At 36.4% G+C, this 13831-nt stretch overlaps 1 protein-coding gene across 1 annotated transcript in view; it reads right to left on the minus strand.

Moving 5' to 3' along the window:
* Positions 1 to 1379: 1379 nt before the first annotated feature.
* The window catches only part of AUTS2 (activator of transcription and developmental regulator AUTS2), a 617139-nt gene continuing 604687 nt past the window's right edge, over positions 1380 to 13831 (minus strand). Inside the window, exons 13-20 of the mRNA XM_053454913.1 lie at positions 12725 to 12754; positions 11844 to 11915; positions 8169 to 8319; positions 7769 to 7846; positions 7025 to 7108; positions 5178 to 5213; positions 4829 to 5042; positions 1380 to 4200 (exon numbers count right to left, since the gene is read on the minus strand). Of these exons, the coding sequence (XP_053310888.1) occupies positions 2970 to 4200; positions 4829 to 5042; positions 5178 to 5213; positions 7025 to 7108; positions 7769 to 7846; positions 8169 to 8319; positions 11844 to 11915; positions 12725 to 12754 (1896 nt within the window). The 3' untranslated portion in view covers positions 1380 to 2969. The remainder of the gene's footprint in view (positions 4201 to 4828; positions 5043 to 5177; positions 5214 to 7024; positions 7109 to 7768; positions 7847 to 8168; positions 8320 to 11843; positions 11916 to 12724; positions 12755 to 13831) is intronic.

Genomic DNA, 13831 nt, shown 5'->3' on the forward strand with positions numbered 1-13831 from the left:
ACATAGTGTGTTACCAATTGTTTTCTTGGAGACTATGGTCCCAGCTGCCTTGAGATCATTGCCAAGATCTTCCTGTGTAGTTCTGGGCTGATTCTTCACCATTCTCATGATCATTGAAACTTCACGAGGTGAAATCTTGCATGGAGCCCCAGACTGAGGGAGATTGACAGTTATTTTGTGTTTCTTCCATTTGCGAATAATCGGACCAACTGTTGTCACCTTCTCACCAAGCTGCTTGGCGATGGTCTTGTAGCCCATTCCAGCCTTGTGTAGGTCTACAATCTTGTCTCTGACATCCTTGGAAAGCTATTTGGTCTTGGCCATGGTGGAGAGTTTGGAATCTGATTGATTGCTTCTGTGCACAGGTGTCTTTTATACAAGTAACAAGCTGAGGTTAGGAGCACTCGCTTTAAGAGAGTGCTCCTAATCTCATCTCATTACATGTATAAAAGACACCTGGGAGCCAGACATCTTGGTGATTGATAGGAGATCAAATACTTATTTCACTGAGTAAAATGCCAATCAATTCATAACTTATTTTAAATGCGTTATTCTGGATTCTCACTATTGAAATACAATTATAGACTGGTCATGTCTGTGTCAGTGGGCAAACATATAAAATCAACAGGGGGATCAAATATGTTTTTCCTTCACTATATATATATATATATATATATATATATATATAATGTTTCTCAGCTGGTATGAATAACAGAGTAGAAATAAGTGGAAGTTGGGCACTTAATGCAGCTTTTGGAGATGTTTTTTTAAGAATTCAATTTTGATGTCCTGTTGTCAAGCTGACCCAGGCATAGTGCAGTAAGTCTAGGTGTGATTATACTTGGATGGGGCAAATGACCATCCAAAGAACCTGGATGAACTGCATGCAGGCGAGCAAGCTCAATAGCACTCTATGAGCATGGGTGGCCTCTCTCTTCCAATTGACCGGCACATTCATGTTCCCTCCATGGGTCAACTGAAAGATGATGGTGGTGATGATGGTTATAGTCAAGAGGCTTTCTTTCCCTGATTGACCTGTCAGGTTCATAAAACCTTGGTGTGGAAAGCCGCTGAAGTAGACCATACGCTTTGGAGATGAATAACAGTTGTTAAGTACCAACTAAATTTGGAATAACTGAAGCAAAAAAGAGGAGATTGATAGTAGAGTTTTGTTCTAAAAATCTTGTTAAGTAAACTAAAAGTATAATATGAAACACAAAGGACTGTCACTTCTTGTTAATCAGTTTGCCATAGGCTAATAGGATCATTATATTTTATATAAGGAAAATGAATTGCCGAGTTTGGAAGGTTAAACCGGTGCTGGTGCAAATCCTTGCCTAAATAATGATGGGCACCCCACACAAATAAGCACCTGGAAGTTTAGTTCACATTTTTTAATAACATGGCACAATTTACATAACACAAGTCTTCGCTGATGAGGAACATGCTGAAGATCGAGTCGGTTCATTTTTAAAGGATTATTTTCCTTTTCAATTCCTTTTTACCTCTTTACATATGATCTAGAAAGGAATTTCTTACATACATGATAAACAGCAAAAAAAGAGTTTGTATATAACAATTTCTTTACAATACTGAAAGCTACCACTACTGTTCCAGTGTACATAATTTGTTGGGAGGGTTTGTTCCTTAAAGAAAAAAACACTGCACAACATCTGGAGTTCACAAAATCTGAAACTCACAACTAAACCTTCAGTTGACTACTAAAATAGATCTCTTCTTATTAGAAACAACTGTCGGGGAGTTTTCTGTTTATGCCTCTCTTTTTTTCTTGCCAAAACAAGATTAACAATTTAAGATATCACTTTAATACACACCAATGAACTAGGTTTATTTAATACATAATATTTTACAGCTCAGGAAACCAAATGTGTATGATGTTTGTTAAACATTTTCTTCAGATAAAGTCATATCCTCTCCAATCAGATAAATAAAAAAAAAACACTTACCTAGTAAAAAATAATAAATCTGCAAATGGTCGTGCTGGACAGAGTTTCAGAGGTGAATGGCCAAGGAGTAAAATACCTTGATATATTATGTAAGCATCCTGGATGGTTAATCATTCTCTTAACATTATTTTTGACTTGGCAAGGTAGGACAGTCTAATATACCAAGTCCCTCTTTTACCAATGGAAGAGAACTTCATGTCACTTTGCTTATGTACCTTGTCATCCATGCTGAATAACTTAAGTCTTACAGTACATAACATTCCAGGAGTTACCCACAGTTTGAGTGCTGCATTTGCACAAGACTCTATTGCATGCAAGGTTTCAATTGCTGATGGGAAACTAAATAAATAAGATCAAAAGAAAAAGTAAAAAGACTCATCATTCTTTTAGGGAACATATGACTTTAGTCGTTGTGTTAAGTGTTTGAAAAACGTTCCTTTTTTATGTTATAAAGGTTTCTGTGGAAAGCCTCCACTGTAATTGCATAGTTGAGGGGGCTAAGTTGTCTCTAACAATATATGCAACACAGCATAAACAGGCTGTGTCCTTAAATAGTAAGTTTGCAAACTGCGCAGTTTAAGAAGAATCATTGTATTATGCAATTTCCATTGTATCTATTTACATTTGTACACAGTAAAGCTTTGATCCTGCCCTTTTGCATATATGAACCGTCACTCAATGAATCAATACTTTTTTTTTCTACAACCACATATTTACAATGCCTTTGAATATCATAAGTCTGATACAGTCCAAAGAGATGTAATGAAGTATTCCCGTCTGTTTCAACCAAATGCTTTACACTGGTAAAATATAACAATTGAAGACACAGACATTTGAATTGGCTAAAAGATCTGGAAATCTGCAACATATAACATACAAAAAAGTGAAAATCATTGTTCTCAGGAGACTTTACATTTGTACAAAGATTATATGTTAAGTCTTGTCCTGATTTGCTTTGAAATCAGGCTGCTAGTCCTGTTACGTCCCAAGTTGACCCCTCTTTTATCGTGCTTCAATATCTTTGAGCGTATGGGAAGGTGGTCTGTCTCTAATCTCTGAAGACAGTGGGGTAGTCCTTCTGGGAGAACCTGATCGTCCCCCCAGAGTAGAAATAAGTGGAGGTGGGGCACTTAATGCAGCTGTTGGAGGAGTTTTATTAAGAATTCCATTTTGATGTCCTGCTGTCGGGCTGACCCTTGGATAGTGCATGCTAGGAAGTCCAGGGGTGATTAAACTTGGATGGGGCAAATGACCATCCAAGGCACCTGGATGAACTGCATGCAGGCGAGCATGCTCATAGTCCTCACGGAGCATGTGTAGCCTCTCTCTCTCTTCCAACTGACTGGCACGCTCATGTTCCCTTCGTGGGTCAACTGAAAGATGATGGTGGTGGTGATGGTTGTAGTCATGAGGCTCTCTGTCCCTGAATGACCTGTCAGGTTCATATAACCTTGGTGCGGAAAGACGGTGAAGTGGATCATTACGCAACAAAAAGTCTCTTGCAAGGGGATCCCTCCTATGAATGTCTAGTCCCCTGTAGGGATCTCTTAGTGGATCCCGCATAGGATCCCAGTGAAAGGATGGATAAGGGAAACGATCACTTCCTGGAATGGGGCTTATTCCCATAAAAGGTGTCATCATGCGAGTCCTGTCTAGTCCACCTATACTGTTCATGTGATGCATTCCGGTTACACCCACAGCCATGGGCATTGCTGCTAAATGAGTTGGATGGACATTTGCAGTTGATATTGGTGGATGTTGTTCAGACGACCTGTGGATCTGAGGGCCTTCTGGTACAGGCGCATCATGGTCCTCTTTTCGTTCCTCTTTTACCTTCACGTCATTGTTTTTCTTTAGATTATCAAATGTTTCACTCTTTCTTTCAATGTCTCTGTTTGATGTACTGTTGGGTCTAGTGCTTTCCATTCCCGGAGGTCTAACATAAGGTGAGGGTACCCTAGATAACTGTTTAGCTTCTTCTAAAGCTCGGCTTTCATGGACAATTTCTTTCTCAGAAATATGATTGTCTTTTGTTTTATGCTCTTCTGTATTAGCTTCTTTCCAGGAATCAGGGTGCTCCCTTTCACGTTCTTTTGGCTTTTCCTTATCTCGTACTTCATTATTTAAATGACTCCTGTTTTGTTCAGGTAAACTCCGGTTGTGTCCCAAAGAATTTGCTTGGTTTACAGGTGCTGGTGAGGGATGACTAGAGTGTCGCTTTTCCATAGTTTCTCTGTTGAAGATATTATAATTAGTTATTGTGTCAATAACTGGAAAGGGAAGGAATTAAGTGGATGAAATATTTCAATGAGGTCTACATTTAATAAGGAGATGGGCACATTACCTACTCTTTGATCTCAATCACTGCAATTGCTTTGGAGATATTTAGTTTTAAGTGTCAACCTTATGTCAAATGTCTTAAAGTGCAAGGACCAGCTCTAGCTAACCAATTTCCTGTCCTAAAGTCCCCTTCCTTCTCCTTATCCACCCTTACAAACACTGCCTGAACCAACAGAACAGGCATAATATAATTATAGGAATAATTCTATAGAAGAAACAGAAGATCCTTTCAGCATGGTATACACATAAGTAAGTGTTTTAATACAAAGTTATTTGTTCTCTTAATCTGTGAAGACAGTTGCATAGGCTTAAGTGTACGGAACAGTAAAAGTAAAGACAGATTTGGTAAAAGTTACAGATCTTTTACTTTGGATATTTGGATACATTTTATCGACCTTGGAAGGATGAAGGGCTGAACCTGTAAACCCTGAGGATTTAAACAAGCTTTTTTTTTCTTTTTTTCGTTAAGCAGTCAGTGCTATCTCACAAGCATGTTTAACTTTACTAACTACTTTACTCACCTTTCCTTATCGTCCTTGACAGATGACTCTCTTTTGTCAACTTCTCTTTCATGAGCTGTGACAGAGGAACTGCGTTCAGGCTCTCCGGGTTTAAGCCAAGGAGGTGGTGTGGGAAATGAGGGAGGCGTTCGATGCAGTCGATTCCATGGCTCATGGGGATTGTTGAAGTTCTGCATATTTGACCCGTCCTTGTGGCTAAACATTGAATTGGATGCTAGAATAAAAGAGAAAACATGATTTAAAAAAGTGACATTTATAGTAAAACTAAGCAAATCATAAAATTGCCTTAATTAACAACTGTCAACAATTAACAGAAAGCATATACAGCATAAATGTAGGTGGTACTAACCCATATTGAGGGGAAGGTTGAAGGATCTGGTTGGTTCTTAGGAAAAAAGACAAAAGAAAAATGACTGTATTCCTATCTGCTGTGCAATTTTACTTATGCAATATAAAGGCAGAATCAAACAATTTCCTCAAAATATATGGACTATAAGAGAGCAAATAGCATGCTGACATTTTTACATGTAATATAGATATAGCCTAATATGTTGGAATATTACATGGTAGTGCTGAGCTATTATGTGATATAACAATGTTGTAAAAGAATCCCATTTTCTTTACACTCTCTTCAAGGCTTTATCTAAATGAAGAAGCCTAATACTTTGGTGTTTTAAAGATGAGATTAATAAAGTCACGTTCCAAGCGGAAACCAGGACAGAGTGATGACATGCTTTTATCTTTTATGTGCATTTTGAACCTGGAGCCATTAAAATCATTGTTCTATATAATTTTGAATTCTATTTTATCTAAATTTTGTTTTAAATCTATAGTAAAGCTTGTTAGCTCTACTTGAATAGATGTTTCCTCTTACAACAGCGTCACTTTTACTCCCACACTGTGTTCTTGAGCTCAAGAAAACCATGCATGAGTTATTTGATTGACCGCTATGAGTAGTTCCTAGCTCTAGTAAAGAACGTTGGTAAGGAAGTAATATTACCGTATATTACTTCCTCACCAACATTCATTATAGGCTGCACCCTTAAAATTTGGTGCTATTGTAAAGAACATTTTATTTTAAAGAAAAAATACACAAGTGAATAGTAAAACAGTATTTTACATAATGAACAGGAATACATGTATTTTAACATTTTTGGTATCTATTATGCAGCATAGTCAGCGTATATATATATATATATATATATATATATATATAAACAGAGATTTGGAAAACCAATAACCATTTTAAGGTCCCTCTCTCTTAATTCATAATGCACCTTACTTATAAATGTGCTCCTGTGCCCCCAGATATGCTTTATGTCCTCCAGATATGCCACTCTGCCCCATGATATGCCTTATACCCCCTGATATGCTTTATACCCCCTGATATGCTTTATGCCCCCTAGAAATGCCACTCTGCCCCCCCCCCCAGACTTACCAAAGCATCCCCAGGTGTCTAGTGTGGGCAGCCGGTGGACGTCTGTCATAGAAGCCCCGGCGTAAGTGCTGGCAGCAGCGGAGATTGTCTGCACGGATCGCACGGACGTTCAGCGTGCGATACGCACAGACAACCTCCGCTGCTGCCAGCACTTCCACCGGGCCTTCTATGGTGTCACGCCGGTGCTCCGTTATAGAAGCCCCCGTGAATTGCCGGCAGCAGAGTGTACTGACCTACACTCACAAGAAGCTCTAAGAAAAGAGCTGTTCACATATTTTAAAGGAGCAGTCATGTTCACGTGTTTTAGTGATCAGCAAAACAAACCAAGTTTGCTTCATTGTCTATGTCTCCTAAATTATGTGACAAATCTGGGAAAGGTAAGGCATCCGTACAATAACACGTCGCTGTGTAAAGACCTGGGGATGTCATTAATGCCTATGTGTAATTTACTAAAATCTTTACTAAAAAACACATGACTGCCTACACCTGTAAAAAACAACTGTTTGGTCACTTCTTCTGACAGCTGTCTCCTGACAACCAGTTTTCCAATATCATTTTTTATGGGGATGTCATTAATGCCTATGTGTAATTTACTAAAATCTTTACTAAAAAACACATGACTGCCTACACCTGTAAAAAACACCTGTTTGGTCACTTCTTCTGACAGCTGTCTCCTGACAACCAGTTTTCCAATATCATTTTTTAAAATAATAATAACATAAGTATATAAGTAATAAGCCAACAAAAAATATACTCACTGACTGAAGGGTTTCCCAGTCCCCCAAAAGCATTTCCACTCACTGAAGCGAGACCGCTAAATGTTGATGGTCGGTTAAAAGGCTCTATATAAAGAAAAGGAAAATATTAAAGAAGTATAAGAATGCATGATTGAATATAGAAGTCTATTATAACTTGATAGAACAGTGATAGCCCTCTTTATTTTTCCATTTTTATTTTCTGATTTATTGTTTCGTTACTAGAAACCAGGTACAATAAATCATCTCATTAGACGAATTATGAATTACGAAAAAAATGTCTGTTAAGGAGTCTAACATGCAAATAAAATTTTCTGCCAGTTTAACATCGTAGGTTAGGAAAATTACCCATATAGCATGTTTTCATCATTAAAAAGACCTGCAAAAGTCCACAAAATACTCAACTAGGTCTGCAAACATACTATCTTTAGAGAAGACAAAGATCAATATAGTCTACACAAAAGGATGAACATTTTAAACCGTACATCTGATATTTGATTCCGGTTTCAACCTACAATTATGCCTATTTTGATAACAAATCCATCGTGCATTATTTTGCTACTTTTATGGCAAAATGGGATGATAATATGGTGTATCGTGGAGTTTACGATTACATGTCTGCTTCCTTAGCTGGAACTCCCATGTAGGAGAAGGGTTAAGACATTCACGCAATAAAATACATCGAGCTACCAAGTATCTATGCTATGTAATGTGCAGTTGATTTTCATATACAGATGTTTTATTTACCTAGGTGAGCAGAAGGATTAAGGAAACTGCTGTGGTGAGGCGGAGGGCCAAAAGGTGCCCCAGCAGGATGTGTGCCACCTAGAGAAGAAAAATAGTGTGAAGACAATGTATTAAAGGATACTGTAGCACGAATTACAATTTTGCGCAAATCTTCTATATAGGATACCATATCTAATCCTTAGGCATACCCCTCTCTACATATACAGTACAGCATTTGTTACGGTCATCCTTGGTTTCAGTTGAGCCTGTGATATTCATTTAGTTATTTTAAATGGCCATTAGCCATATTTATATGAATAAATGCTTCCCTCTCACTTCTCACTATGAACGAAGGGTCTCAGTGTTCATCTGAGTAATTTCCAAGCTTAAATGTTCCACAAGCAGTAATAGTTATACTCACCAGCTGCAGAGAAAAGTGTTGAAGGACGTGCCAAGTCATGAGGATGTGGGTGATGATGGATAGCTCCAAAGAGGCTGGGACCTGGTGGTCTGCTCAGAAACTCGGGCTTTAGGCCAAAATCCAGCTTGTGTGGATCCGTCTGCATCTGTTTCTAGAATGGAAAGCAATGATAGGAAATTATTTTCTTCCCTAAGGTCAAAAGGGAGGTATCAAAGATCATCCAAAATGCCACATTTACACCTTAAAATTGCAAAATTGATCTGTGAGTGTGTTGTAATTGAAGGTACACTTTTTATAAAAAGGTGATTTTATCAAAAGAAGAAGACATGTTTGATACTTGGCAGAAAGAAGAGGAGGTGATCATGGACTGTAACTGTTACTTTGATAAAGGATAATTAGTGAAACATTGTTATGCACATCAATAGCTATAAGTAAAGAAGATATACATTCTAAGAAAATTCACAAAGGGCATTTCTAAAACACATATTTACCCAATGGTATTCCTTAATGCTTAACGCTATGAGTTACTACTGTTACAAATGTCTAAATTATTTAATGGCGTTTTGGAAACTGTTAGGATAGGTTATGCAGCCATTTATCCTGGTAGTGTTGTGAAACAAGTATTTGGTTATTTTTTTGGTTTTAAGATTTTTATTTTTATTAATGTGTTTTCAAACACAAAATAGTTAAGAGAAACAATCCAAAATCCAAATCCAAAAACATGGTTTTATCGCATTTTGTTCCAATTAACATCATTTATCTGGAGACCTGAAGCCTGCCATTGTTTTCATTGGTTATATTTTGGGTGACTTTTCCTGCTCGAACACCACACTTTTTCTTTACAGCAATGCTAATGAAGTCCATTCCCTATCGGCTTTCCTTAGTGCCCATGTGGGAGATTAAGACTGAGCCATTATATTGTTTTCCACAGGCAGTGTGATAAGGGGTCAGAGTTTGTCTAGTAGATCGGGCTATGATAACAGAGCTAGAACACTAATGGCTAATAAAGAGCTGCTTGAAAACATTATGCAAAAACTATACCTATTAAAAGAAAACAGCACAATACGTTTAAAAAATTTTTATTTGGTATTATTAACATAAACTTTGGTGGAAGGTTCCCTTTAAAAGTCTATCATGCCTTCGTGGCACGTATTTTACCATCCTTACAGAGACTATGAATTTTACAGAATCTTCCCCAAAACCTACAAAAAATAAAACAAACACAAAACAAAGCCACAAGTACTTATGTAGGCACCTACAAAACATGACTTATTTTACTGAGTGAAGTCAGCTGACTTAACACTATTGCTACAGGGAAAACATGAGAGGAATGACTGGAGTCTATTTACCAATTCCTATGTGAATTAGAAGTAATTTTAATAGTTTTCCTCATTTGGAAACCACAGTCTCTGTGGAAAAATTCTCTGCACTTAAAATAAAGCAGCAAGTTGCATTAGAGCTTTGGGTAATTGAACAAAGAACAATCCCTTTTTCTGGGACAATGATATCAAGCAGTGAAATACGAGCACAGCCTTTCAAGCCATTTGAGGCTCATTGTCACTCTACCGTAGGTTTCTGAAATATAGACATATATATATATTCCTTTATGTATAAAGTGCCAACAATTTACACAGTGCTTCTTACAGTACATATTTTTAATAATTATGATAAAACAAAGTCGTACATTAGGGCATTAGGGTTATAAATTACAGAAGAGTCCCAGTGGGTTAAAAGGAAGTGCAGTCCTACTTTAAAAAAAGATTTCCCTCCATTTTACCCATTACTGGCTTACACTTTCAGCCCCTTATTACATATATATCAAAAGTATACTTCCCTTGAGGTATTCTCCTATCTACCTATACTTCTATTTATCTATCTTATTTTCTCTTAATTTTATCCAAATTGATTGACCACATTTGCTAGTCTTTATAAGAACCTGTAGGAAATCTGGAATAAATAATGAAAATATCAATAAAAAATATTTGTTCCGTAAATAGTAAATGTACTATTACATACCTGATTTTTTTTAAACTAGGGGTAGTTATTTTTATTTAAAATGTAATTACAGATTGATCTAAAATGCTAATTTAGAAAATTAACCACACTAATCAAACCCATTAAGGAAACAATGCATTCAGCTTTTACGGCATCTCAAGGTGACTTCTGATCACCACAAAACAATACTAGATGAGTCTCAATTAACGGTTGCCATTCAGGAGGAGAGAAAGAAAAACAAATTAACCAAGTAAAAGCACAGAAGATGCTTTCAAATTCCATTATGAATTAAACAAATCTAGATAAACGTAATTAATGTTTGTACAATACCCCCGAGAGCTTGAAAGCTCTAGCGCTTAAATACGCCGTACCTTCTAACAATCATGAAATCATAAAGTGTTTGGGGGAACAGAGAAAAAAAACAAAGCAATTTACGATGACAATAGTTCTTAAAATTCCTGTGCTTGAAGACTGGAATTAAGTTGTAGAAAGGGTAGAATGTCATAGGGAAATACAAGCTCAGTCCGGTTTCACGTTTAGCCATACATATGAAACCATATAACCTTAACGTATTTAAACATAATCAGAGGTAATTGAGCTGATTCGGAAAGGGGTGATTTTGCAAAATCCACCAAGTAACTAGATTCTGACATCACCCACAGCTATTTAAACTATGGTTCCCCACTTGCTCATTGATGCCCACTGCCATTAAGGTGTACATAGGGATATAGAAACATATCTAGTCTGCCCATTTGTCATGATGTCGAGTCCCTGATTGACGTTGCATTCTGAGGAGCATGTGGGAGTCTATAGCTGGGTTGCAGGTCAGACGGATCACACTACACTGACAGAATTTAGTGTAGATTACGTGAAAAGTCATCCCTAATTGCTTACTTAGATAAAGTATTTTACATATTGTTTTTACCATGGAAAAATATGAAAACATAATAAATGACAAGGGCAGTGTGATTCTTGGTTCAGTGCTGCCTCTGGCCATAGTTGAACAAACCACATATCTGAAGAAAACATTGTCGTCTCATGTATTAAGAAACAATGAGCTAAACATGGTTGAATTTTTGGGATTCCTGCCACAGTCTCAAGGTATATGGAGAGATCTTTAGGATGACACAATTGGGAGCCAACAACTCTTTTTTATATATCACACAATTACTGATTTCCTAACTGATGCTTTTTGCATTGGCATATCAATTTTTGGCAGATTAACATTTTTTTTATAAACCAGAATGTTCCCAATAATATGAAGCGTAAACGGACGTACCCAAGCTTGCAATCTAAAAGACTAATATTACCATACCCAGAGAAGAAGGTATGTAACTAAATCTACAACCACCCGCCACTGATATTATAACTAGCCATTAGACCTTATTGCAGTTACAATGATATTCCCAAATATCGACATGACTTCAATAATTAGAAAAGAATATTCCTCTACGCCTCTCATTTAAATATTAACTCAAATATTTTCCATTTACTATAAAGTGTTTTTTTTTTATTATTATTTTAAAGCATCCTTTAAACTTTCAGAATGCATTTTGAATTGAAATGACTGTTCTACACAACTATTCTCCTTTGAAACAATTGCCCCTGACACAGTGTAACATATATTTCTTTTAGAGGAACACTCATGCAGCCAAGCAGCCAATATAGGTTCAGACCAACCTTGACTTTCTGCTGGTGATGGTAGATTTGCCAGGCGATATGGACATGCATGGCGCACCACTTTCCAGGTTTCTGAAAAAAAAAATGCATAGTATGAAAATCTGAGATAGGAAACAAGAACTAAGAGGAAATGTTCTTTTAAAACATGTTGATCTAATAAAGCTGCCATTTTGTCTCTCTAGCAAATCCCGAGCTTGACTTGGGCTTGTGCATATGAGCAATGTTCTCGCAGTTCATGCTATTTGTATCACTTTGCACCAGAATTTACAAAAAATTCCATTGTCTGCAGTGAAAGATCATCAGTATAAATTTAATGTATAAAATATGTAACAAGCAATGTGCCTACAGCAACAGACCTGTTGTAGTTTAACTTAAGATGGAACCCCTGCTACATCATCTGTATTATTATATCAAATCAAGATGGCTTCTCCCAGAGATCTTGGAGTTTATTTTTCTTTGCAATTTATTCATACCTATCATAATATTTAAATGGCAAATATCAAAATGTCTGGTAGAAGACAGACATATATTTTGTAAAGTTGACTATGTAATATACTACTGGAATTACTATAATGTTTGCTTCTGTTTTGGCCTAGCAAATACTAATTGGAGATCTACTTTCACCATACTGAAGGTGAAAAAATACAGGAATTGTTTTCAAGACATTAATTTCAAGAAATGAATGCGTAAATAATGCAATTTGAAACATGATTCCTGATGTATATAAAAGTCCAGAAAAAAAAAAACTGCACATTTGTTTAGGAACATTTCCTTGTCTTTCTTTATTCTGGACATGAGCAGTATGCTGATATACCACTTCTTTATTATTCATTTATTTTAGCTCTGATGTGCCAAGAAAGATGTTAAAAAAAGCATCTTACCCTCAGCAAGGGCCTGAAAGGATCTGTCAACTGTGAAAAGAAAATGACAACTTGGTTACATGCTTGTCACTCAGACAATCACTTTAGTTAACAAATGCTTATTGGTTCATAATGAAGAGAAATTAAAATGTTGAGATTTTACTTTCAAATGAAGCCCTTTTGGAGAATAATTAGTCAATTTGTGGAGGACGGCAGCCAAATTTAATTCCTCGTCACAGAATTTGACATCAGAAATGCCAATCTATTGAACATGCCATGCAACGTGTCACGATTTGTTCTGACACAATCACGTACTATTTAATATCGATTTGCCTATCTATACATCTTTCTATCATCAGTCTGCTTCTCTTTCTATATATATCTGTATTAGACTTCGATTAATCTTATACCAGCGCCATATATTTGTTTTCTAAAACACAGCCAGTGTATTTTTCTCTCTCCAATACAAAGTGGGATGATTTGGCAGTAAGTGGAGTCATATGGCTACCCTGCCAACATTGGCCAGCTGATGTTTTGATATAGAGAAATGTTTTTAACAGGCATTGACTGTTCTGCATTTGTGTTAGATTATAGAAGAGGAAATGGCTTCATATGGAAATTAGCACAAAAAAACACTTGGCAAATTGGAACAAAATATCAAAAACTATAACTAGGATTTTTAATTCAATGGAAATGTTTGAATTATGTAATTGGGCTGAGAAGCATAATCCATGTGTTTGTTATGGTTGTGTATTAATAAGAGTACTGAAAATGTGTTACATTGTTAAGTACACTACAACTAATCAATGCACACCCAATAAATATTATATAAGGACACCCGAATCTAAAATTCTGAACAAGACCAAGCATCAATTACGGTTTTAGCCTTTACTCTATGGGCAGACTAGATGGGTCGAAAAGTTCTTCTCTGCCATCAAATTCTATGATTATGTGACTCTACATAAAATGTGTTAATTAAATGGTTAAGGAACACGGTTGAGAATGAATGTATGATAATTCATACATATAGGCAATTTTTTTAATGGTTTTGATTTTTTTTTTTAACTCTTGCTTGATAAGACAATTAACCACATAATTACGTGGTGAAAAACATAAATCAATCTTATA

Source organism: Spea bombifrons, chromosome 2, assembly GCF_027358695.1.
Source record: "Spea bombifrons isolate aSpeBom1 chromosome 2, aSpeBom1.2.pri, whole genome shotgun sequence".
Lineage (NCBI taxonomy): Eukaryota > Metazoa > Chordata > Amphibia > Anura > Pelobatidae > Spea > Spea bombifrons.